Source organism: Pristiophorus japonicus, chromosome 14, assembly GCF_044704955.1.
Source record: "Pristiophorus japonicus isolate sPriJap1 chromosome 14, sPriJap1.hap1, whole genome shotgun sequence".
NCBI lineage: Eukaryota > Metazoa > Chordata > Chondrichthyes > Pristiophoridae > Pristiophorus > Pristiophorus japonicus.
Genome location: NC_091990.1, coordinates 110,523,749 through 110,549,241, shown reverse-complemented (window position 1 = coordinate 110,549,241; position 25,493 = coordinate 110,523,749). Strand labels below are relative to the sequence as shown.

Here is a 25,493-nt window from a genome sequence, read left to right as displayed (position 1 = left end):
AGAGTTGTTGATGCCAGTTCATTGGATATATTCAAGAGGGAGTTAGATATGACGCTTACGACTAAAGGGATCAAAGGGTATGGAGAGAAAGCAGGAAAGGGGTACTGAAGTGAATGATCAGCCATAATCTTATTGAATGGTGGTGCAGGCTCGAAGGGCCGAATGGCCTACTCGTGAATCTATTTTCTATATTTCTATGTTTCTATGTGGGGGTCTGGAACTCACTACCTGAAAGGGTGTTCGAGGCAGAAACCCTCTCCACATTTAAAAGTACTTGGATGTGCACTTGAAGTGCTGTAACCTACAGGGCTACAGACCAAGAGCTGGAAAGTGGGATTAGGCTGGAGAGCTCTTTGTCTGCCAGCGCAGACACAATGGCCTCCTTCCGTGCTGTAAATTTCTATGATTCTATATCCATCAGGAACAGGCTGGGGGCCTTTTCTCTCGAAAAGAGAAGGCTGAGTGATGGTCTTTAAGATTATGAAGGGGTTCGAAAGGGTAGACGTAGATAAGATGTTTCCACTTGTGTGGGGCGGGGGGGGGGGTGGGGGTGTGGTGGGGGAGTCCAAAACTAGGGGCCATAAATATAAGATAGTCACCAATAAATCCAATAGGAAATTTCTTTACCCAGAGAGTGGTTAGAATGTGGAACTCGCTGCCACAGACAGTAATTGAGATGAGGGAATTCTCGATAGGTACATGAGGGAGAAAGGAATAGAAGGAAGGCTGATTTGTGTCAGCATGGCTCAGTGGGTAGCACTCTTACGGTACAAACGCAGCAACCAATTTGCGCACAGCAATCTCCCACAACCAGCAATGCGATAGTGACCAGATAATCTCTTTTTTGATTGAGGAATAAATATTGGCTAGGACACCAGGGGAGAACTCTCCTGCTCTTCGAAATAGTGACCACCCGGGAGGGCAGACGGTGATTCGGTTTAACGTCTCATCAGAAGGCGGCACCTCTGACAGTGCAGCACTCCCTCAGCACTGCACTGGAGTGTCGGCCTAGATTTATGTGCTCAAATTTCGAGAGTGGGACTTGAACCCACAACCTTTTGAATCCGAGGCAAGGGTGCTGCCCACTAAGCCACGATGACACACAAAGTAGGAGCACCCAGATTACTAGGGAGTTTCAAATTGCGACGCTCCTGTTAAACACGCCCCTTGCCTCCAAGCTCGGGTTAAACATAAAAGATTCTGCGGCAGTATTTGAAGAAGAGCAGGAAGCACTCCTGGTGTCCTGGGGCCAAAGTCCCTCCCTCGACCAACATCAGCAAAAATGAAACCGGATTAACTGGATCTTGGTTTGCCGTGTCGGGGACCTTGCTGAATGCAGTCGGCTGCTACACTTGCCCACTTTACAGCGACTGCAGTTAAATATCATCTATTGGGTGGCGAAATGATTGGGACAGTCCTGAGTCGATGGGGAGCTGGACAAATGTAACTTTGTTCCCAAAATAGCGATTGGAAATGAATGTTGGACGGCAGCCAACAGCTCGGCTCTGAAGATGGTTGCGAATTGTTTGTTGAGTTTACATTAGATTCTGAATGATCAGATTAGGGCCGCCAGTGGGCCCAAAAAACAGAGACCTAAACTTAGAAAAGAATGGCGATCAGATGTGCATGTCGCTCAAATCAATCATTTCCGCCCCCCCCCCCCCCCCCCCCACCCCACCCCACCCCACCCACGCCCTCCGCAGCTGCCTTGTGTCGACATACAGATCCACAAGAGAGACCGGAGATGATGAATCATAAAAAGTTACAGCACGGAAGGAGGTTATTCGGCCCATCGTGTCCGCGCCGGCCGACAAATAGCTCTCCAGCCCAATCCCACTTTCCAGCTCTTGGTCCGTAGCCCTGTAGGTTACAGCACTTCAAGTGCACATCCAAGCACTTTTTAAATGTGGTGAGGGTTTCTGTCTCTCCCACCCTTTTAGGCAGCGAGTTCCAGACCCCCACCACCCTCCGGGTGAAAAAAGTTCCCCTCATATCTCCTCTACATCTTCTTCCAATTACTTTAAATCTATGCCTCCTGGTGTTGACCCCTCTGCTAAGGGAAATAGGTCCTTCCTATCCACTCTATCTAGGCTCCTCATAATTTTATTATGGGAATAGAAAGAGTTTTATATACACATATATAAAGTTAATAATTTAAGGTTGCAAAATAGTGGGGCAGTATAAGTGAAACAAAGGCCTGGGATTTATTTATTTTTTATGAATGCTTCAGTCATTTTGCATGCTGCGTGTTTAACAGCAGCTGTCGGGAAGCTGGGCCTGGGCCAAGGTTTGGGAGTGAGCGGGCAGGACACATTCTTGAGAGTTCACATGTAAATCACTGATACAGTGTGACAGCGAGTCACTGTCTGCCGAGCCGCGGACACAAGGCATGGTTCTCGTCCTACACAGCTGGGGAAACCTTGTGATGTCCCGGGACTTGAGATCCAGCTCGCTCGAGTGATTTTGGATGTCTTTTTTGTTTGTGTGAGTACACAGAACTGTTTTAAGTGGTTGTAACTCTATCAGCTTCACACTGATCAATAACCGGGGGTAGGGGAGGCATAGCTTTAAAGCAATTGGTATAAAAGGATTAGGGGGAAGTTAAGGAAAAATGTTGTCTAGAGCGCACTGCCTGAAAGGGTGGTAGAGGCAGGAACCCTTATCGCATTTAAACAGAAAAGGAAGACTTGCATTTATATAGCACCTTTCACAACCACCGGATGTCTCAAAGCGCTTTACAGCCAATGAAGTACTTTTTGGAGTGTAGTAATAGATGTAATGTAGGAGATGCGGCAGCCAATTTGCGCACGGCAAACTCCCACAAACAGCAAAGTGATAATGACCAGATACTCTGTTTTTGTTAGGTTGCTTGAGGGATGAAAATTGGGCAGAACACTGGGGATAACTCCCCCGATCCTATTCAAAATAGTGCAATGGGATCTTTTACGTCCACTTGAGAGAGCAGACGGGGCCTCGGTTTAACATCTCATCCGAAAGATGGATCCTCCGACAGTGCAGCACTCCCTCAGCCCTGCACTGGAGTGACAACCTAGATTTCTTTTGTGCCAAAGACCCTGGAGTGGGACTTGAACTCACAACCTTCTGACTCTGAGGCGAGAGTGCTGCCCACTGAGCCACAGCTGACACGGTAAAAGTACTTGGATGTGCACTTGAAGAGCCGTAACCTACATAGTGCGGACCAAGAGTTGGAAAGTGTGATTAGGCTGGGTAGTTATTTTTCAGCCAGCACAGACATGATGGACCGAATGGCCTCCTTCTGTGTTGTAAATTTCTATGATTCACACGGACTGCAGCGGTTCAAGAAAGCGGCTCACCATCACCTTCTCGAGGACAGTTAGGGATGGTCAATAAATGATGGCCTTGCCAGTGATGCCCACATCCCATGAACGAATTTTAAAAAATGGGTATATGTTAAGATAATTCCCATAGTGTTCCGAGTACTGTCATTAAATCGGGCGAGTGCTTTGAACAAAGCTGCTCCACTTCACATTGATAGCCACGTCTTGTTGTAATGGGGTTTGAAGCTGAAACTCAAACCAAACTCCTGCACGTCGAGGGCAACAAAGCATCTGGTCCCTCAGTGAGCGACTGCCAACAGTATATCCTCGCTGCCTATCAAAGGACATTGAACTCATGTTTTATCTTTATCATAGAAATTTACAGCATGGAAGGAGGCCATTCGGCCCATCGTGTCCGCGCCGGCCGTCAAAGAGCTATCCAGCCTAATCCCACTTTCCAGCTCTTGGTCCGTAGCCCTGTAGGTTATGGCACTTCAAGTGCACATCCAAGTACTTTGTAAATGTGGTGAGGGTTTCTGCCTCTACCACCCTTTCAGGCAATGAGTTCCAGACCCTCACCACTCTCTGTGAAGAAATTTCCCTCAAATCCCCTCTAAACCTCCTACCAATCACTTAAAATCTATGCCCTTGGCTGTTGACCCCTCTGCTAAGGGAAATAGGTCCTTCTTACCCACCCTACCTTTAGGCGTTATTAAAAACCTTGCTATGATTTAATTCCAAAGTGTTTAAATTCAGGAGCTGTTGGATTTAACAGTATTCCTGACACACACAGCACTCTGTAAACACAAGGAATGAAGTAACGAGCATTTAAATAGTTAAGTTCAAAAGTCTGTTTCTACATAGCAAAGCAAGCACAATGTCCGTCCTTCAAACTCTATCCTTTTCCTGTTAACCCTCTGTATCCACACGTCTGTCTGACATCTAAAATAATATAGCGGCCGAAGTTTCCCTCTGAGAATTTGGGGAGGGCACTTCGAATTAGACGAACCTTTAGCGCCCAGCGCGAAATTCAGCTGTTCGTTCAAGAAATCGTCTCCCAGCGTCCTTCCCCTTCATTGAAAGGGGAGGGTCGCTGTGCATCCGAGTGAGGCCTCCATGGAGCCCACTGAGCCACCAGGGAGGGCTTTGGCTGGCAAGTAGCTCGGAATCCAAGAGGGTGGTGCCGGGCTGCCTGTTGATTATCCCGGCCGAACCAGCAGCCGCCATTTTCGGGCCGACTCAAGAGTCGGCTGATGATTAAAACAAAATGGCGGCTGCGGCGGTGAGTCCTCCCCTTTAAGGGACCAATTTCGCCCGTGGGCCTGAAAAGGGGTGGGCGCGCCCTCCACCTGCCCCCCCCCCCCCCACCGTCGGTGAGGCCTTAACGCGCATTGCCGCCTCTAAGAGGTGCTAACGGGCCTTTTCCTGAAGGGTAATTTCCCGCTCCCCCCCCACCCCCATAGAATCTTATGTACCGAGGAGGCCCTTCGGCACACCGTGTCTGTGCCGGTACTTTGATGACCGAAGCCACTGTCTTCAGACTCCGCCACTAACCCTGTTCCCCAGTCATCGATTCCATCATTGCCCTGGCAACTGTCTGAAGCTGAAAAAAGAAAAAAATAAGAAAGTCTTGCATTTATTTTGCACCTTCACAACTTCAGGATGTCAAAAGCGCTTTACAGCTAATGAAGTACAATGAACCAGACTATTGACAAGCTCAGCATCCTATTTGGCTCTGAGCTAAAATTCCACCCCGATATCTGCTTCGTCACAAAGATCGCATCCTTGCCCGTCTCCGCCCGTGCCTCAGCTCATCTGTTGCTGAAACTGTCATCCATACCTTTGTTACCTCTGGACTTGACTACTCCAGTGCTCTCCTGGCTGGCCTCCCATCTTCCACCGTCCATAAACTTGAGCCAATCCAAAGTTCTGCTGCCCACGTCCTAACTTTCACCAAGTCCCGCTCACCCATCACCTCCCCCCCCCCCCGCTCCCCCTGTGATCGCTGACCTACATTGGCTCCCAATCCAGCAATGCCTCGATTTTAAAATTCTCAACCTCTTTTTCAAATGCCTCCATGTACTCGCCTCCTCCCTAGCTCTGTAACCTCCTCCAGTGCCCTGAGATGTCTGCCTCTTGAACATCCCTGATTTTAATCGCTCCACCATTGGTTGTCGTGCCTTCAGCTGCCCAGGTCCCAAGCTCTGGAACTCCCTCCCTAAACCTCTCCACCTCTCTACCTCGCTCTCCTCCTTTAAGACGCTCCTTAAAACCTACCTCTTTGACCAAGCTTTTGGTCATCTGCCCCAATATCTCCTTATGTGGCTCGGTGTCAAATTTTGTTTGATAATTGCTCCTGTGCAGCATTATGGGACCAGTGTTCCTCCTAAGGTGCGAGGCCTCACAAAATTCTCAAAGGTCCTGTGCAGGACGCTCACTTGCTTTTGCTACAACAACAGCAGCAACTTTTATTTATATAGCGTCTTTAACATAGTAAAATGTCCCAAGGTGCTTCACAGCAGTGTTATAAGACAGAACCAATAAATTTGATACCGTGCCACATAAGAAGAAATTACGGCGGACGACCAAAAGCTTGGTCAAAGAGGGAGTTTTTAAGGAACGTTTTAACGAAGGAGAGAGGGTTAGAGAAGCGGAGAGAGGTTTAGGGAGGGAATTCCAGAGCTTAGGGCCCAGGGCAGCTGAAGGCACGGCCACCAATGGTGGAGCGATTAAAATCAGGGATGTACAAGATCGCTCAGGGGCCTGTGGGGCTGGAGGAGATTACAGAAACCATATGTTAAAGGCGCTATACAAATTCAAGTTGTTGCTTCAACAAAGGTTTGTAGTAGAGATTTCCGGATTGTAAACACCTTGTGTAAATTATGTGTGTCCCCTGGAATAGTGCCAATCAACTGCAGCGATTGGAGAGACAGCAGTGGAACCCGTCAACGGTCAATGCACTATCTACACAGCTCGGTGTTGAAAGAGGGTGCACCTTGCATGCTTCAGTGCATGTGTGTGCACTGGCAATGGAAATAAAGAAGAAAGATTTGCATTTCTATAGCGCCCTTCATGACCTCGGGATGCCCCAAAGCACTTCACAGCCAAAGAACTATAGTTATAAGAAATAAGAGCAGGAGTAGGCCATACGGCCCTTTGAGCCTGCTCCGCCATTTAATACGACCATGGCTGATCCGATAATTGACTCAGGTCCACTTCCCTGCCTGCTCCCCATAACCCCTTATTCCCTTATCGGTTAAGAAACTGTCTATCTCTATCTTAAATTTATTCAATGTCCCGGCTTCCACAGCTCTCTGAGGCAGCGAATTCCACAGATTTACAACCCTCTGAGAGAAGATATTTTCTCTTCATCTCAGTTTTAAATGGGCGGCCCCTTTCTGTTGTCACTCTTGTAGGAAACAAGGCAGCCAATTTAAAGCAAAATCATTCACAGGATTTGGGCATTGCCGGCAAGGCCAGCATTTATTGCCCATCCCTAATTGCCCTTAATGGCTGGCTGGGCTATTTCAGAGGGGCAGTCAAAAGTCAACCACAGTGCTGTGGGTCTGGAGTCACATATAGGCCCAGACCGGGTAAGAGCGGCAGATTTCCTTCCCTAAAGGACACTAGTGAACCAGATGGGTTTTAATGACAATCCGGTAGTTTCAGTCACCATTACTTGTATAGATACTAGCTTTTTTTATTCCAGAAGATATAAATCCAAGTCTTTCTTTTTTTAGTAACTGGGCACCCATTTTGCACTCTGGTTATGCCCCGAGACCATTAAGAGTCAAGCACACGCTGTGGGACCAGAGTCACATGGCCAGGCCAGGCAGGAGTGATAGATTCCCTGCCCTAAATGGCATTAGCAAACCTCTTGGGCATTTATGTTTTTATTCAGTGGTCAATTGAATTAAATTTCACAATTTAGAAAGAAAGACTTTAATTTATACAGCGCTTTTCATGACCTCAGGAAGTCCCAAAGCGCTTTACAGCCAATGAAGGAGTGTAGTCACTGTTGTAATGAAGGAAATGTCACAGCCAATTTGTGCACAGCAAGCTCCCACAAACAGCAATGTGATAAATGACCAGATCATCTGTTCTTCAGTGATGTTGATTGAGGAATAAATATTGATCAGGGCACCAGGATAACTTCCCTGCTCGTCTTCGAAATAGTGGCACGGGATCTTTTTCATCCACCTTAGAAATGAGATTGGGCCTCGGTTTAACGTTTCATCTGAAAGACGGCACCTCCGACAGTGCAGTGCTCCCTCAGTACTGCACTGGAGTGTCAGCCTAGAGTGGGACTTGAACCCACAACCTTCTGACTCAGAAGCGAGAGTGCCACCCACTGAGTCACAGCTCACACCCACAGTTGGATTTGATCTCTTAACCTTAGGGTTGCCAGTCCGGGAGTGCCATAAACCACGAGCCTACCCTACATCATTGACAAAACGTGCAGGCTCACCATACAGCCCCACCTTCTAAATAAATGCACCAATTTAAATCTAAATAGTGCTGAGTGACTAAGCACACTTGACGAATAATTAAATGCTTGGGTTTTTTAAAATCAAGAATTAATTGAATTATTTAGTTGAGTGGATAATTAGAAAATGGTCAAATTGAATCTGTTCTTTTTTCGAATGGTCGTAGCAAAACAAATCAAACGTCAATATCCAAGTCGGGTATGTGTTTAAAATGTGTGTTATGCAACCGAACACTAAATACTGATCTCTGCCTTTACTTTCCACATGTCAACCCTGCTAATATCCGCACTCCTTTATACTTAACACCTACATCCCTGTGTTTCTCATGTGGGTTCAAGTCCGACTGCAAGGAATTGAGCACATAAATCTAGGCTGACACTCCCAGTGCAGTCCTGAGGGAGTGCTGCACTGTCGGAGGTGCTGTTTTTTGGATGAGGTGTTAAACCGAGGCCCCATCTTTCCTCTCAGGTGGACGTAATGGATCCCATGGCACTATTTCGAAGAAGAGCAGGGGAGTTATCCCCGGTGCCCTGGCCAATATTTATCCCTCAATCAACATAACAAAAAAACAGATTATCAGATCATTATCATATTGCTGTTTGTGGGAGCTTGCTCTGCGCAAGTTGACTGCCGTTTCCCACATTACAACAATGACTACACTTCAAAAGTACTTCATTGGCTGTCACCGTTTTGAGACATCCAGTGGTTGTGAAAGACGTCATATAAATGCAAATCTTTTTTTTCTTTTTAAGTCCACATCCAACCCTCATTAATGTATGTATTAGTGGTGGAGTTTGTGTGGATTTAAATGATTAACTGTAATCACTGTAAGCTTTAGACCTTGACCGATTTCCAAGTGCATAGAAATAGTCTCAGTATTAACTTTAACACTCTTTCAATCCAGGAGTATGTGGGGCATGCAGTCCGTGGAGAGTGAAAACAGCCTCACAACCCCCGAGATCTCTGCGCTCCTCTAATTCTGGCTTCTTGCGCATCCCCAATTTTAATTGCTTCACCATTGGCAGACTAACCTTCAGCTACCTGGGCCCTAAACACTGGAATTCCACCTCCGCCACTCCCTCCGCCTCTCTCTCTCTAACTTTCTTTTTTCCTACCTCCCCAGCGCGCTCCCCACCTCTGACTCGCGCCCGCTCCCTCTACACCGCTCTCCTCCTTTAAGACGCTCCTTAAAACCTACCTCCTTGACCAGTTTTTGAGCACCTATCCTAATATCTCTTTATGTGTCTCGGTCTCAAATTGTGTTTGGTAATCGCTCCTGTGAAGCACCTTGGGACATTTTACTATGTTATAGGTGCTATATAAATGCAAGTTGTTAATAACTTTAGTTCCGCTTTTATCTTTCCATGTTTTACAGTGGGAGTCCTCTTGGGGCGAATTGAATAGTCATATTGCTGACCAATTATGGCTTCAGATGCCAGTCACATGCTTGAAGCAGCCTTGGAGCAAATGGATGACATCATAGCAGGTAAGCACCTGATTAGGGGAAAGGATGGATAGAAAGAACGAACTTACATTTATAAAAATGACCACCGGACGTCCCAAAGCGCTTTACAGCCAATTAAGTACTTTTTGGATGTAGTTGCTGTTGTAATGTGGGAAATGCGGCAGCCAATTTGCACACAGCAAGCTCCCACAAACAATAATGTGGTAATGACCAGATAGTCTGTTGTTTTTTAATAGTGACGTGTGCCAGGAAATATTGCTCTTGCAATAGTTTTACGCAGCGAGTTGTTGTGATCTGGAACACGCTGCCTGAAGCAGATTCAATGTAACTTTCAAAAGGAATTGGATAAATATTTGAAAAGGAAAGATTTGCAGGGCTATGAGGAAAGAGCAGGGGGGAGTGGGACTAATTGAATTGCTCTAGCAAAGAGCCGGCACAGGCACGATGGGCCGAATGGCCGCCTTGTGCGCTGTAAAATTGGATATCTTGTATTCATCGGAACAGACTGGGCCTTGGTTTAACATTTGATGCATAAGTCTCTCCGCCTCTCTACCTCTCTCTTTAGGGAGAGGTAGTTTCTGGAGGGAATTCCAGAGCTCGGGTTCCAGATGGCTAAAGCCACGGCTGCCAATGGTGGAGTGAAGGAAGTGGGGGGGGATGCGCGAAAGGTTTGAATTGGAGGAGCGCAAAGATCTTGGAGGCTTGTGGAGCTGACGTCTGACTGGGCTATGTTTGCTTTGGCACATGTTTGCTTTTAATGTCCATATATATATATATATAAAATGTGTGTAGAAGGTCAGATCGGGGAGAGCATGACCTCCGAAACCATGGCAATAATTGTTCTTCTGTGCTGAATGGAGGGGTGGGGGGGGGTTGAGTGTTGGTTGTGAATCCCTGTAAAGTGTAGGTTCCCCGAGGTGATCCGATTTCGTATTTGATGCCTGACTAACGTGTTATTTCTGTCCCTATAAAAATTTTGTATGTCGTTTTACATTGAATAGTGGACACTTGTCTTTTGGAAGATAACATGAAGTGGGAGGGCTGGTGGGGGTCCCTGGAAGCATGTCAATATTTGCGGGGATCCTCTACAGAGAATAGTTTGAAAAAATAATTTGTCTGCGTATTATGTCACTGCTTATTTTGGCAGAATTCTATCATTTAAAGGGATTATATAGTTTTTTTAAAAAAGGCTCAAAAAATGGTTTTTTGGGCAATTTCTCCCCCTTCTCCGCCCCCCCCCGCCACTCCCTCTCCAACCAATATTTAACACACACTGAACAGGGAGAAACTGTTTCCAGCAGCAAGAAGGTCGGTAACCAGAGGACACAGATTTAAGATAATTGACAAAAGAACCAGAGGGGGAAGATGAGGAGAATATTTTTTACTCAGCGAGTTGTTGTGATCTGGAACACGCTGCCTGAAGCAGATTCAATTGTAACTTTCAAAAGGGAATTAGATAAATGTTTGAAAAGGAAAAATGTCAGGTCTGTGGGGAAAGAGCAGGGGGAGTTGGGACTAATTGGATCGCTCTTTCACAGAGCCGGCACAGGCTCGATGGGCCGAATGGCCTCCTTGTGCACTGTAAAATTAATTTTAGGATTCTATGCAGTTCCAAATGAGCAGAAAAAATCTGGCCTGGCACTCCCAGTGCAGTGCTGACGGAGTTCTGCACTGTCGGAATTGGAAGCCCATGGAATAAAAGGGACAGTGGCAGCATGGTTACGAAATTGGCTAAGTGAGGGGAAACAGAGTAGTGGTGAACGATTGTTTTTTGGACTGGAGGAAGGTATATAGTGGTGTCCCCCAGGGATCGTAACTAGGACCAAAGGCGACTTGAAGGAAATCTTGTTTACGCAGCGAGTGGTTATGAACTGGAATGCACTGCTTGAGCTGGTTGTGGAGGCAGATTCAATTGGGAATTGGATAAGTACCTGAAGAAATTTGCAGGGCTACAGGGAAAGAGTGGGGGAGTGGGACTAGCTGAAGTGCTTTTTCAGAGACCCAGCACGGGCTCGATGGGCTGTAACCATTCTTGGATTCTAAAGAGGCCAGAATTAGAGGAGGGCAGATATCGTGGGGGTGGGGGGGGGGGGGGGGGATGTGGGGTTGGAGGAGATTACAGAGATAGGGAGGGGCAAAGCCATGGAGGGATTTGTAAACCAGGATGAGAATTTTGAAATCGAGGCATTGCTTAACCGCAAACCAATGTCAGTCAGCGAACACAGGGGTGATGGGTGAGCGGGACTTGGTGCAAGTTAAGACATGGGCAACCGAGTTTTGGATCACCTTTAGTTTACGTAGGATAGAATGTGGGAGGCCAGCCAGGGGTGCGTTGGAATAGTCAAGTCTATAGGTAACACAGGCATGAATGAAGGCTTCACCAGTGGATGAGCTGAGGCAAGGGCGGAAATGGGTGATGTTACGGAAGTGGAAATAGACGGTTTTAGTTATGCTACGGATATGTGGTCAAAAGTTCGTTTCAGGGTCAAATAATATGACATCAAGGTTGCGAACCGTGTGGTTCAGCCTCAGACAGAAGTTGGGGTGAATGTCTATGGAACGGAGTTTGTGGCGGGGACCCAAAACAATGGCTTCTGTCTTCCCAATATTCAAAAGATGAGAGTGGGGGGTGGGGTGGGGTTGGGGGGCAGATGTACTGAAGTAAATTTCAATATGGATAAATGTGAGGTGGTGCATTTTGGTAGGAAGAATGAGACCCTATATTGCTTGGATAATGAGAGATTAATTGGGATCGAGGAGCGGAGGGTACAGATTCACAAACCACTAAAAGTCGCAGTGCAGATGAATAAGGCCATAAAAAAACACATCAAAGCACTGAGAGTTAATTTCCAGAGGGTAGAATGGAAAAGCAGAGAAGTTATGTTAAATTGTGTGGAACCATGGTTAGACCACACTTGAAGCACTGTGAACAGTTCTGGTCTCCATGTTATAAATAGGATATGCAAGCACTAGATAAGGTGTAAAAAAATATATTATAATTACAAGGATGATACCAGAACTGAGAGATTATACCCATCAGGAAAGATTGAACAGGCTGGGGCTCTTTTCTCTATAAAAGAGAAGGCTGAGGGGTGACCTGATAGAGATTTTTAAAAGATATGAATGTGCCTGATAGAGTAGACGTAGAGAAGATGTTTCCACTTGTTGGGGAGACGAGAACAGGGTAGTCACAAATATAAAAGCAAATAAAAACACGAAATGCTGGAAACACTCAGCAGACTAGGCAGCTTCTGTCTTGAGAGAAACAGAGTTAACGTTTCAGGTCGATGACCCTTCATCAGAACTGGGAATGATTAGAGATGTTACAGGTTTTCAGCAAGTGCAGAGGCAGGGGGAGGGGAGGAAAGGGAAGGTCTGTGATAGGGTGGAAGGCAGGAGAGATTAAATGACAAAAGGGATGATGGTGTGAGGCAAAAGGAGATGATAATGGGACAAGTAAAGGAACAAAAGATGGGTCTAGAGGAGGTGTCAATAGGAATGGCAAAATCATCTACAGCTGCCTTGTGAATAAATATGGGCAGAGGCTATGGTCTGAAATTGTTAAACTCGATATTGAGTCCAGAAGGCTGTAAAGTGCCTAATCGAAAGATGAGGTGCTGTTCCTCGAGCTTACGTTGAGTTTCATTGGCACAGTGTAGGAGGGGAAGGACCGAGGGATCATAAGTATAAGATGGTCACTACCAAATCCAATAGGGAATTCAGCAGAAACTTTTTTACCCAGAGAGTGGTGAGAATGTGGAACTTGCGACAACAGGGAGTGGTTGAGACAAATAGTGCATTTAAGGGGAGGCTAGATAAACACATGAGGGAGAAAGGAATAGAGGATATGTTGGGCTGGGAGGAGGTCCGTGTGGGGCATAAACGCCAGCACAGACCCGTTGGGCCGAATGGTCTGTTTCGGAGCTGTACATTCTATAAGTGTGCAGCGATTTACTGGTCCATTGCTCTTCCAAAAACTCTTGCAACTTCACACGCTTCCTTTTGTTGTTTCTCGCTGCGCCTCAATCTGTTGAGCTATGTCATTGTGCTTGTTTCCTTCTATGATTTCTGTGAGCTTCACAAAAGAACCCTCTTGACGAGAATTAACTGCAGCTGCCTTGACAGCTCGTCTTTGTTCCAGAGACTAAGCCCCTTGATGCTGACCACTCTTTTATCTGCGCTTTCTCTCTGGGCCCTTTGCTGAGTCTGAGTTTTGCTCAGCTCCACCGAAGTTTTCTCGACTCTTGGACTCTCCTTGTTTGTTTTTATTTTGTTGACCGTGGCCTCGCCCCTCCCTATCTCTGTAATGTCCTCCATCCCTAAATGCCCCCCCCCCACCCCCCACACCCCCGGGATGTCCCCGCTCCTCCAATTCTGGCCTCTTGAGCATCCCCGATTTTCATCACCACCATTGGCGGCCATGCCTTCAGCTGCCGAGGCCCCAAACTCTGGAAATTCCTCCCTAAACCTCTCTGCCCCTCTTTCCTCCTTTAAGACACTCCTTAAAACCCACCACTTTCACCAAGCTTTGATTGGCGCTAATATCTCCATGTGTGGCTTGGTGTCACATTGTTTGGTAACACTCCTGTGAAGCGCCTTGGGACGTTTTACTATGTTAAAGGCGCTATATAAATGCAAGTTGTTGTTGATCCTCTTCTACATTCACTGCAAGATCTTCCGAGCCTTAGCCAAATGACAACAACAACCCTTGCATTTTACACAGTGCCTTTAATGTAGGAAATTGTCCCATGGAGCTTCACAGAAGTGTGACAGGAAAACTAAGCAACAGTGAGCCAAATAAAGGAGGTGGGATTTGGGGGAGGGGGCTGATGGAGTGTGGGGGGTGGTTAGAAGTGGTGAGCAAAGCATTGTTCAACAAGGTCATAAGAAATAGGAGCAGGAGTAGGCCATTTGGCACCTTGATCCTGCTCCGCCATCTGCTGAACTGATCCTGACATTAACTCCACTTCCCTGCCCGCTTCCCATAACCCTTCACTCCCTTATTGTTCAAAAATCTGTCTATCTCCACCTTTAAATATATTCAATGACCCAGCCTCCACAGCTCTCTGGAGCAGAGAATTCCAAAGATTCACGACCCTCTGAGAATTAATTTTTCCTCATTTCCATTTTAAATGAGCGACCCCTTATTCTGAAACTATGCCCCTAGTTCTAGATTCCCCCATGAAAGGAAACATCCTCTCTGCATCTACCTTGTCAAACCCCTCAGCAACTAAGGAAAGTCATCGAGGAGGTGAAGTGTAGTGGAACCAAGGCGGGTAGATAGAGTTAAGACAGAGATCAGCCATGATCTAATTGAATGGCGGAACAGGCTCATGGGGCTGAATGGCCTCCTCCTGTTCCTATGGGTGATGGACAAGAGCCAGAGTCAGTGGAACAGAGAGTTAAGAAGACAAGGTTTGGAGGAGATGGGCAGGGGTGAGGCCATGGGGGGTTAGAATCAGCAAGAGGAGAATTTTTAAATCCGAGGTGTTGGGAGACTGGGGGCTAGTGCAGGTCATGAGGACTGGAGTAATGGGTGAGAGGGACTATGGGAAAGTGAGAGTATACCGTTGAACAGATGGTTCCGGTTCATTTTAATGCCTGATTTATCATCAAATAAATATTCTTGCGCTGTTTTTTTAAGATTACAGAGGTGTACAAGAGTTTCCTAGTGTCAGTGAGCAAATGCACTCGATGTAATTACTTAGTTATCTCAAAGCAGTGCTTATTTTACTATTGATTTGTTGTTTTGTTTGAAGCTGCTTCGCACTGTTTTGCACTGCTTCTGAGTTTTGTAGGTTAGCCTGTATGTTAATTATGTAGCATAGTGGTTCTGTTACTGGGCTAGTAATCCAGAACTAATGATCCAGGGATGAGAGTTCAAATCCCACCACGGCAGCTGTGGAAATTTAAAAGTAGTTAATTAAATAAATCTAGAATAAAAATGCTAGTATCTGTAATGGTGGCCATGAAACTACCGGTTTGTCATAAAAACCCATCTGGTTCACTACTGTCCTTTAGGGAAGGAAATCTGCTGTCCTTACCCAGTCTGGGCCTATATGTGACTCCAGACCCACAGCAATGTGGTTGACTCTGAAATGGCAGCTCACCACCATCTTCTCGAGGGCAACCAGGGATGGGCAATAAATGTTGTCCTTGCCAGCGAGGCCCACATCCCGTGAACGAATAATTAACACATTCATGCAAAGTATTTTGAGAATGTTTCTCATACGTGGTGGAGTGCTTGATCAATGCGAGATCTTTCTTGGCCCTGCTATGAGCTTTTTTGGGCACCTCATTTAATACTCACGGCGATGTTCAAGCATTTGCAGGACAACATGCAAAGGGTCCTAATAAGCTGCCAGTCATGTAGCAACTAGTTGATCTCATGTAGCGATTTTTAACATTCATTTTTGGGATGTGGGCGTTGCTGGCAAGGCCAGCATATATTGCCCTCGAGAAGATGGTGGTGAGCCGCCGCCTTGAACCGCTGCAGTCCATGTGGCGAAGTTGCTCCCACAGGGCTGTTAGGGAGGGAGTTCCAGGAGTTTGACCCAGTGACGATGAAGGAACAGTGATATATTTCCAAGTCAGGATGGTGTGTGACTGGGAGGGGAACTTGCAGGTGATGGTGTTCCCATGTGCTTGCTACCCTTGTCCTTCTAGGTGGTAGAGGTCGTGGGTTTGGGAGGTGCTGCCGAAGCAGCCTTGGCGAGTTGTTACAGTGCATCTTGTAGATGGTACACTCTGCAGCCACGGTGCGTCGGTGGTGGAGGGAGTGAATGTTTCAGGTGGTAGATGGGGTGCCAATTAAGCGGCTGCTTTGTAAAAGTTGTTTGAGAGTTCTTGCATCCTGAACTGTGACTAAATTGTCAGACTGCTTGTCTGACATCCAGTTCTGGATGAGCAGAAGTTTTCTCCAATTGAATATTGGGAAGACCGAAGTCATTGTTTTCGGGTGCCGCCACAAACTCCGTTCCCTAGCCACTGACTCCATCCCTCTCTCCAACTTCTGTCTGAGGCTGAACCACACTGCTCGCAATCTTGGTGTCATAATTGACCCTGAAATGAGCTTCCGGTCACATCCGCAGCATAACTAAGTCCGCCTATTTCCACCTCCCACATTCTCCCCTACGTAAACTAGAGGTGATCCAAAACTCAGCTGTCCGTGTCCTAACTCGCACCAAGTCCCACTCATCCATCACCCCTGTGCTCGCTGACCTACATTGGCTCCCAGTTAAGCAACGCCTCATTTTCTGATCCCTCCATTGCCTCACCTCTCCCTATCTCTGTAATCTCCTCCAGCCCCACAACCCCCCAGCCCCGAGATATCTGCCCTCCTGAGCATCACTGACCATTGGTGGCTGTGCCTTCCGTTGCCTGGGCCCCAAGCTCTGGAACTCCCTGCCTAAATCTCTGCGCCTCTCTACCTCTCTTTCTTCCTTCAAGACACTCCTTAAAACATACCTCTTTGACCAAGCTTTTGCTCACCTGTGCTAATTTCTATTTATGTGGCTCGGTGTCAGATTTTTATCTCGTAATATTCCTGTGAAGCGCCTTGGGATGTTTCACCACATTAAAGATGCTATATACATAAACGTTGTTGTTGTTGAATTTGCTCAACGTCTTGGCAAAAAGACAACACGTCAGCCGTGCAGAAGATTGAGTTGCCAATAACGTCAATGACACAGGTTTGAACCATCACCCAGAGGGCACACAACATGTGCACTGGACCCTTCCCTCGGACGACGAGATGTAACACTCCGTCTCCCCCCCGACCTTTGGCCCTGCTTTTATTGCGACGCAATTAAACAAGAGTTCTGCAACCTTTTATTGCCAGTGCGAGGGTTGTAAACCCTGTAATCTTAGACCCTGGCCGTTGTGAGGATTCCTTTCACTTGGGTCAGCCAGGGTCCCGTGGTGGTGTCGAAGGTTTCTGCATTCCAGCAATGCCTTTCAGCATGTGTGAAAGTACGATCTAATGATGATTGATGGACGGCTGGGGAAGGGCGAGGTGAGGGCAGTGCTGACACTCGAGCCGTTTCAAATAGGAGGGCGGCTGATCCAGATAAAGGTGATCCAATGACCCGGGGCTGGGCTTTAGGGAGGGGCGAGGGGACTATTGATGTGCGGTGGATTAGGTCCTGTAATGGATAGTTTGCCCAGCGCCTGCGTTCCTAACACACTGCCATATATAGCGGCGTCGGCGGAACCCACCCTGCACTGTGAGCTCTTGACATCAGATTCTTCTGCCACAGGATTTCCTCTCACTCTGTCTGAGACTGGAAGGGCCAGCAACAACAAACGGAACTGCAGCAACAATCCTGCATTCATAAACCCGCCTCGAATGTAGATAAACAGCCCCAAGGAAAGAAAGACTTGCATTTCTTTAATCACACCTTTCGCTACCTCAGAATGTCCCTGAAGACTTGTCAGCTGATTCTCCTGAGTTTTCCTCCGCTCCAGCAAAATTTTCCCAACTTGGACTCTCCTTGTCTGTTTCTGCTTTGTCCTCCGTGGCCTCGTCCCCTCCCGACCTCTGTAACTTCCTCCAGCCCCAAAATCCTCCGAGATGTCGGCACTCCTCCAATTCTGGCCTCTTGAGCATCCCCACTGTGGCTCAGTGTGTAGCACTCTTGCCATTGAGTTAGAAGGTTGTGGGTTCAAGTCCCACTCTGGAGGCTTGAGTACAAAAGCTAGGCTGACATTCCCAGTGCAGTGCTGAGGGAGCGCTGCACTGTCGGATGAGACGTTAAACCTAGGTCCCGTCTGCTATCTCAGGTGGATGTAAAAGGCACTATTTCGAAGAAGAGCAGGGGAGTTCTCCCCAGTGTCTTGGCCAATATTTATCCCTCAATCAACATCACTAAAAAAACAGATTATCTGGTCATTATCACATTGCTGTTAGTGGGAATTACATGGGATATATGGCACAGAAACAGGCCATTCGGCCCAACCAGTCCATGCCGGTGTTTGTGCTCCACTCGAGCCTCCTCCCGTCTTTCCTCCTCTAAATCTATCAGCATAACCCTCTATTCCCTTCTCCCTCATATGTTTATCTAGCTTCCCCTTAAATGCATCTAAACTATTCACTTCAACCACTCCCTGTGGTAGCAAGTTCCACATTCTCACTGCTCCCTGGGTAAAGAAGTTCCTTCTGAATTCCCTATTGGATTTCTTGGTGACTGTCTTATATTGATGGCCTCTAGTTATGCTCTTCCCCACAAGTGGAAACATTCTCTCTCTATCCAATCTATCAAAACCTTGCATAATTATAAAGACTTCTATCAGGTTACCCCTCAGCCTTCTTATTTCAAGAGAAAAGAGACCCAGCCTGTTCATCCTTTCCTGATATGTATACCCTCGCATTTCTGGTATTATCCTTGTAAATCTTCTCTGCACCTTCTCCAGTGCCTCTATATCCTTTTTATAACATGGCAACCAATTTTATAATAAGCTGCCATGTTTCCTACATTACAACAGTGACTACACTTCAAAAGTACTGTAAAGCCCATTTGGGATGTCCTGAGATTGTGAAAGGCGCTAGAATGGCTGAAGGCAGGCCCTCCAATGGTGGGACACAGAGATAGAGGGAGTGTGTCAAAAGGCCGGAGAATGGAGATTACAGGGGAGTCACAGTCAGTGATGAGGGGTCAATTTAAAATGATCACTAGGAGAAAGGTTAGGGGCAGTCTCTGTACAGCGTGCTGTTGGAGCAATAACAGCAACTTGCATTTATATAGCACTTTTTCACGTAGTAAAGCATCCCTCAGCATGTCACAGGAGCGATTGTCAGACAAAGGTTTGAGCATGGAATACATTGCCACTGGGAGATGTCATGACAAGAGCCCATTGCGTCTTTCAACGGAAAATCAAATGAGGAGAGGAAGATACAGGGCTCTGTGGAGAAATAGGGGCAGTGGCATTTGTTTAAAAAAAATAAAGACTTGCATTTATATAGCGCCTTTCACAAACACCAGATGTCCCAAAGCGCTTTACAGCCAATGATGTACTTTTGAAGTGTAGTCACTGTTGTATTGTGGGAAACGCAGCAGCCAACCCGTGCTCAGCAAGCTCCCACAAACAACAATGTGATAATGACCAGGTAATCTGCTTGTGATGTTGGTTGAAGGATAAATATTGACCAAGATACCGGGGATAAGTCCCCTGCTCTTCTTCGAAATAGTGCCATGGAATCTTTTGCTTCCACCTGAGAAGGCTCAGTTTAAATTCTCATCCGAAAGATGGCACCTCTGACAGTGCAGCGCTCCCTCAGCACTGCACGGTGAGTGTCAGCCTGGATTTTGTGCTGTCCCAGGGACCTGAGCCCACAACCTTCTGACTCAGAGGTGGGAGTGCGCTGCCCACTGAGCCACAGCTGACACTAGTTTGAAATTGCTCGAGGAATATCGACACACATACGATGGGCCGAATGGCCTCATTGTGCCTTAAATCTCTGGTTCCAAAACTCCGTTTTGTTTTTACTCAAAATGCAATAATGAATTTAATTTTTTTTTTCATAAATCTTCATTGTACTTGGTCGATATGTCTTCTTTAAAAAAAAATCTGACAGGATCCTTGGTTTATAAATAGTGATATGAAGTTCAAAAACAAGGAAGTTATGCTGAACTTTATAAATCACTGGCTGGGCCCCAGCTGGAGTATTGTGTCCAATTCTGGACACCACACTTTGGGAAGGATGTGAAGGCCTTGGAGAGGGTGCAGAGGAGATTTACCAGAATGGTTCCAGGGATGAGGGAATTCAGTTACATGGACATTCTGGAGAAGCTGGGGTGTTTCTCCTTGGACAAGAGAAGGTTAAGAGGAGATTTAATTATAAGATTTGATAGAGTAATTATCTCCTGTTTCCAGTGGCAGGAGGGTTAGTAACCAGTGGGCACAGATTGAAGGTGATCGGAAAAAAAACCAGAAGGGCGACGAGGCTAAATTTTTTTAATGCAGCGAGTTATGATGATCTGGAACGCGCTGCCTGAAAGGGCGGTGAAAGCAGATTCAGTAGTAACTTTCAAAAGGGAATTGGATAAATACTTGAAAAGGAAAATTTTGGCAGGGCTGTGGGGAAAGAGCAGGGGGGAGTGGGACTGATAGGATCGCTCTTTCACAGAGCCTGCACAGGCACGATGGGCCGAATGGCCTCCTGTGCTGTATCGTTCTATACTTGGCTTTTATTGCACTCCATTCTAAAATATCTGCGCTCCTCTAATTCTGCCCTGGTGAGCATCCCTGATTATAATCGCTCAACCATCGGTGGCCGTGCCTTCTGTTGCCTGGGCCCCAAGCTCTGGAACTCCCTGTCTAAACCTCTCCGCCTCTCTACCTCTCTTTCCGTCTTCAAAACATTCCTTAAAACCTCCCTCTTTCCCTGCCGTATTTTCTCTTTATGTGGCTCAGAGTCAAATTTATTTGTTTTGTCTTAAAACACTCCTGTGAAGCGCCTTGGCACGTTTTACTATGTTAAAGGCACTATATACATACAAGTTGCTGTTGTTCTATTCAGCATCATAACTTTAAATGTTTGCGAGACACCAGAATAAAATGTAGAACGGCCTATCGAGGCAGACACAAAGTAGTTCAATAGCTGAGATATAATAATGTGTGGCGTTTAGTTTTAATTACGGCCCTCAAGCTCTTGATTATGAAGGTCTGCAGTTTCAGGATCACGGGATTAGTGATAAATTATCGATACTGTCATCTGACTGAGTTGCAGTGGATTGTGCTGGGCAGCCTGCATCTGTTTTGAAATTTTGTATTTATTAACAATCGCATGAGGCGAATGTTTCACTAATCTAATTCCAGCTGGCTTGTGTACAGAAAACTCCTCGGGTCTCACTGCCGTGCACAAGACTGACACCCAGTGGGCCTGTTCAGTAATTACAGCAATGGTAAATCAGGGGGAAAGACAGACAGTGCATTTCTATTCTACAGCGCCTGTTATAACCTCAGGATGTCCCAAAGTGCTTTACAGCCAATGAAATACTTTTGAAGTGTCGTCACTGTTGTAAATTCGGCAGACAGTGTGTGCACCTAGCAAGCTCCCACAAACAGCAATGGGATCACGACCAGATTATCTGTTTGTGATGTTGATTGAGGGATAAATATTGGCCCAGACACTGAGGATAACTCCCCTGCTCTTCTTCGAAATAGTGCCATAGGATTCTTTTACGTCCACCTGAGAGAGCAGACGGGGTCTTGATTTAACGTCTTATCCAAAAGACGGCACTTCTGACAGTGCGGTGCTCCTTCAGTACTGCACTGGGAGTGTCAGCCTAGATTTTTGTGCTCAAGACTCTGGAGTGGGACTTGAACCCACAACTTTCTGATTCAGAGGCGAGAGTGCTACCCACTTTAAAAATATATATATATGTATTGAACATTAAAAACATTTACAACATCGTGATGATTCCATTGTATCCTACAAATCCATTCCACCCCTCTGCACAGCTGTTCCTCCAACACATATTAACATCAAAACCTGAAGTTTAATTTTCTCCTGTAACATATAAGAATCTATTGTATTTTACAAATTGATCATAAAATACTATGTTTAAATTACTTTCTGATTAAAACATCCACAGAGTCTTGTCTTTTGCTTATATTTAAAATATTCTTAGGTTTTTTTCTCCTCCGCTTAAAAAAAACCCAGAGCATTCCTTTTTGGCATAATCACAGATCTAGCCAAACTGAACATTAAATTAATTGCCGCTCCGCTAGACTCGAGCAAACTCTCCTGCAATCCCCATCTCAAAATTGAGTCCCACACGATTTCCATTCTTGCTCTTCGGTCCTCACCCAGCAAGAAAACTTTGCAATTTCAACCACCTTCTTTCCCATCTTCCCAAAAATCTATTTAATTTTCATAACCTTCGGTTCCAAATTTAGTCGATCCATTTCATCCCTATCATTCCTGCACCCTCAGAACTTCCAAAACCTCCACTACCTTTAAAAGGGCTTTCCTCCAACCATCCCCGCTACTCCTTCCCACAACCAGGCATTGGGACTTATCATAATTTACTCTGGCTCCTGAAGCTCTACAGCTCCTCCACTACTACCATATCTTTCCTCACTGACTCCCCATCTCTCAACGTTAAGGTCGTGTCATCTGCATCTTGGTGTATTACCGACACCTTTCCGAAACTGGGAACTGCAATCCCGACTACAGCTTGTTCCTTTCGCATCATGGAACTTACTGATTCTGCTACAACAACAGGGACAACTCCATCTCACTTTTACCTTTGTATCGAAAAACATTGGATAAAAAATCATTACATTTAACACAGCTAAATATGTTTGAATAAAAAATACTTATCCACTCAACAAAATTTTTACTGAAACTAAATGCTTCCAAAACCATCAATAAAAAACTCCTGAGAGACTCTATCAAAGGCTTTCTCTTGATCCATCTTTAGCACATAACTTTTCCTCCCACTCTCTTTCATGAGTTCTGTCGCATCTCTGATTGAGACCACAGAGTCTGCAATGTCCCGATCTATGTCTCCATAGGACTGAGAGGGCGAAACTATCTGCGGCATCACCTCCTTTATATGATTTGCCATAACCCTCGCCAAGCTCTCATAATCCACATTTAATAATGTGATGGGCCTCCAATTCTTCAGATCCCTTCTCTCTCCTTTATTTTTATAAGCTAAGCTTACAATACCTCTCCTCATAGATGGGGCCAGGCTTCGCTCAATTTTAATCTCCTTAAAAATTTCTAAGACCAATGGACTTAAAATTTCAAAAAATTATTTATAAAATTCTGTACTTAGTCCATTGGACCCTGGGCTTTCCCCCTTCATTCCACTTATCGCTACTTTTATTTCCGCTAATCCTACTTCTTTGTCACACATACTTCCCTCATCCTCCTTTAAACCCTCTTCAATAAAAACACTAACCCTCTCCATCGCCAATTTGGAAATGCCTTCTTTTATATATAACTCTTGATAAAAGCTACTAGCCTCCTCCATAATCTCCCCACTTTCATTAATGATCTTTTCCCCAACCTACAACTCTCCAATTAATGATAACCTTTGTCGTAACTTCTCTTACTCTAGAAAATATCGAGTGCATCTTTCTCCCTCCAATGCATCTTTAGCCTTTGCACAGAGAATGGCCCCTTGCGTTTTTCAGCTTGCAATAATTCCCACTCTTCCTTTAAAACCTTCTTCTAAGTGTCTGCTCCTTATCCTCTCTGTCAACTGCTTTACAGGTATCTGTAAACCTTCTGTTTAAATATTGTCCTCTTGCCACCGGTTAGCTGTTGCTCTTTCTTTCCCATAACGTACCGAAAAAACTTTTACCTCATATTTGAAATTGTCCCACCAAGCTATTCTTTCGTTCAAGAATAAAGGTTTCTTCCAAGCATTCTTTATTATATTTTAAATCCTTTCTTTATAAGCAATTTCTTTCAGATACTGATTGTTTAAAATCCACACCCCTGGACCGATCTTGACTCTGCTGTTCCTAATTTTAAGAACCAAAGCCAAGTGGTCACTAAACAATACTTTTTTATAATAAATCTCCATCACCTCAGAACTTAACCCTTCCCTCATTAACATAAAATCTATTACCCACCCAACCTTTTCTGGAGAACTCTCTTTTTTATGGGGTTCCAATCCCTCCATACATGTCTCAATTTTAAATTTGCCATCATTTTTAAAATCATTCCTCTGGAATTATCATCCTTAAAGGCCAATTACCACCCCATCAGTCTGATCTCAATCATCAGCAAAGTGATGGAAGGTGTCATCGACAATGCTATATCAAGCAACACTTACTCTGCTCACTGATGCTCAGTTTGGGTTCTACCAGGACCATTCTGCTCCAGACCTCATTACAGCCTTGGTCCATGGACAAAAGAGATGAATTCCAGAGGTGAGGTGAGAGTGACTGCCCTTGACATCAAGACAGCATTTGACCGAGTGTGGCATCAAGGAGCCCTAGTAAAATTGAAGTCAATGGGAATCAGGGGGAAAACTCTCCACTGGCTGGAGTCATACCTAGCACAAAGGAAGATGGTTGTAGGTTTTGGAGGTCAATCATCTCAGCCCCAGGTCATCGCTGCAGGAGTTCCTCAGGGCAGTGTCCTAGGCCAATCCATCTTCAGCTGCTTCATCAATGACCTTGCCTCCCTCGTAAGGTCAGAAATGGGGATGTTCGCTGATGACTGCACAGTGTACAGTTCCATTCACAACTGTTCAGATAAAGGAGCAGTCCATGCCCGCATGCAGCAAGACCTGGACAACATTCAGACTTGGGCTGATAAGTGGCAAGTAACATTCGCGCTATACAAGTGCCAGGCAATGATTATCTCCCAACGAGCGAGAGTCTAACCACCGCCCCTTGATATTCAATGGCTTACCATCGCCAAATCCTCCGCCATCAACATCCTGGAGGTCACTATTGACCAGAATCCTAACTGGACCAGCCACATAAATATAGTGGCCACAAGAGCAGGTCAGAGACTGGGTATTCTGCAGCGAGTGTCTCACCTCCTGACTAACAAAAGCCTTTCCTCCATCTACAAGGCACAAGTCAGGAGTGTGATGGAATACTCTACACTTGCCTGGATGAGTGCAGCTCCAACAACACTCAAGAAGCTCAACACCATCCAGGACAAAGCAGCCCGCTTGATTGGCACCCCATCCACCACCTTTGTCTTTGGGTTGTCCAGATATGACTCTTGGCATTCCCAGACAAATCTCCTGCTCCACCTCACTCCATCTCCTGACCCTTGATCATTGACTGGACTCCCACTTACTCCTCCCATCAAATGCATGTCCTGCACAGTCCCACTCAGCCAGCGCACCCCATCCGCACCGGCCGACATTGGCTCACAAAACCCAAACACCCTCGTCGCCCACCTCAGTCAGGCTTTTCCACTAACTCACTCTTTCTCTCCCTCACTTCAATCTTTCATCCACATCGCTCCCTCTCTCTCTTATCCATCTCTCTCTCTCTTTCTCCCATCTCTCTCTCTCGCTCTCCCATCTCTCTCTCTCGCCACCGCTCTCCCCCCCCACCCTCTCGCTCTCTCTCTTTCTCTCTCTCTCTCTCTCTCTCTCTCTCTCTCTCTCTCTCTCCTCCTCTCCCCACCCTCGCTCTCTCTCTCCCCCCCCCACCACCTCTCTCTCTTTTTCTCTCTCTCTCTCTCTCTCCCTCCCCACCACCTCTCTCTCCCTCCCCACCACCTCTCTCTCTTTTTCTCTCTCTCTCTCTCTCTCT

The 25,493-nt window shown here is 46.1% G+C and overlaps 1 protein-coding gene across 1 annotated transcript in view; it reads left to right on the top strand.

Moving 5' to 3' along the window:
- The first annotated feature begins 2,373 nt into the window (after positions 1 to 2,373).
- Positions 2,374 to 25,493, top strand: part of ppfibp2b (PPFIA binding protein 2b) — a 290,466-nt gene continuing 267,346 nt past the window's right edge. The window contains exons 1-2 of the mRNA XM_070899493.1: positions 2,374 to 2,484; positions 9,162 to 9,272. Of these exons, the coding sequence (XP_070755594.1) occupies positions 9,209 to 9,272 (64 nt within the window). The 5' untranslated portion in view covers positions 2,374 to 2,484; positions 9,162 to 9,208. The remainder of the gene's footprint in view (positions 2,485 to 9,161; positions 9,273 to 25,493) is intronic.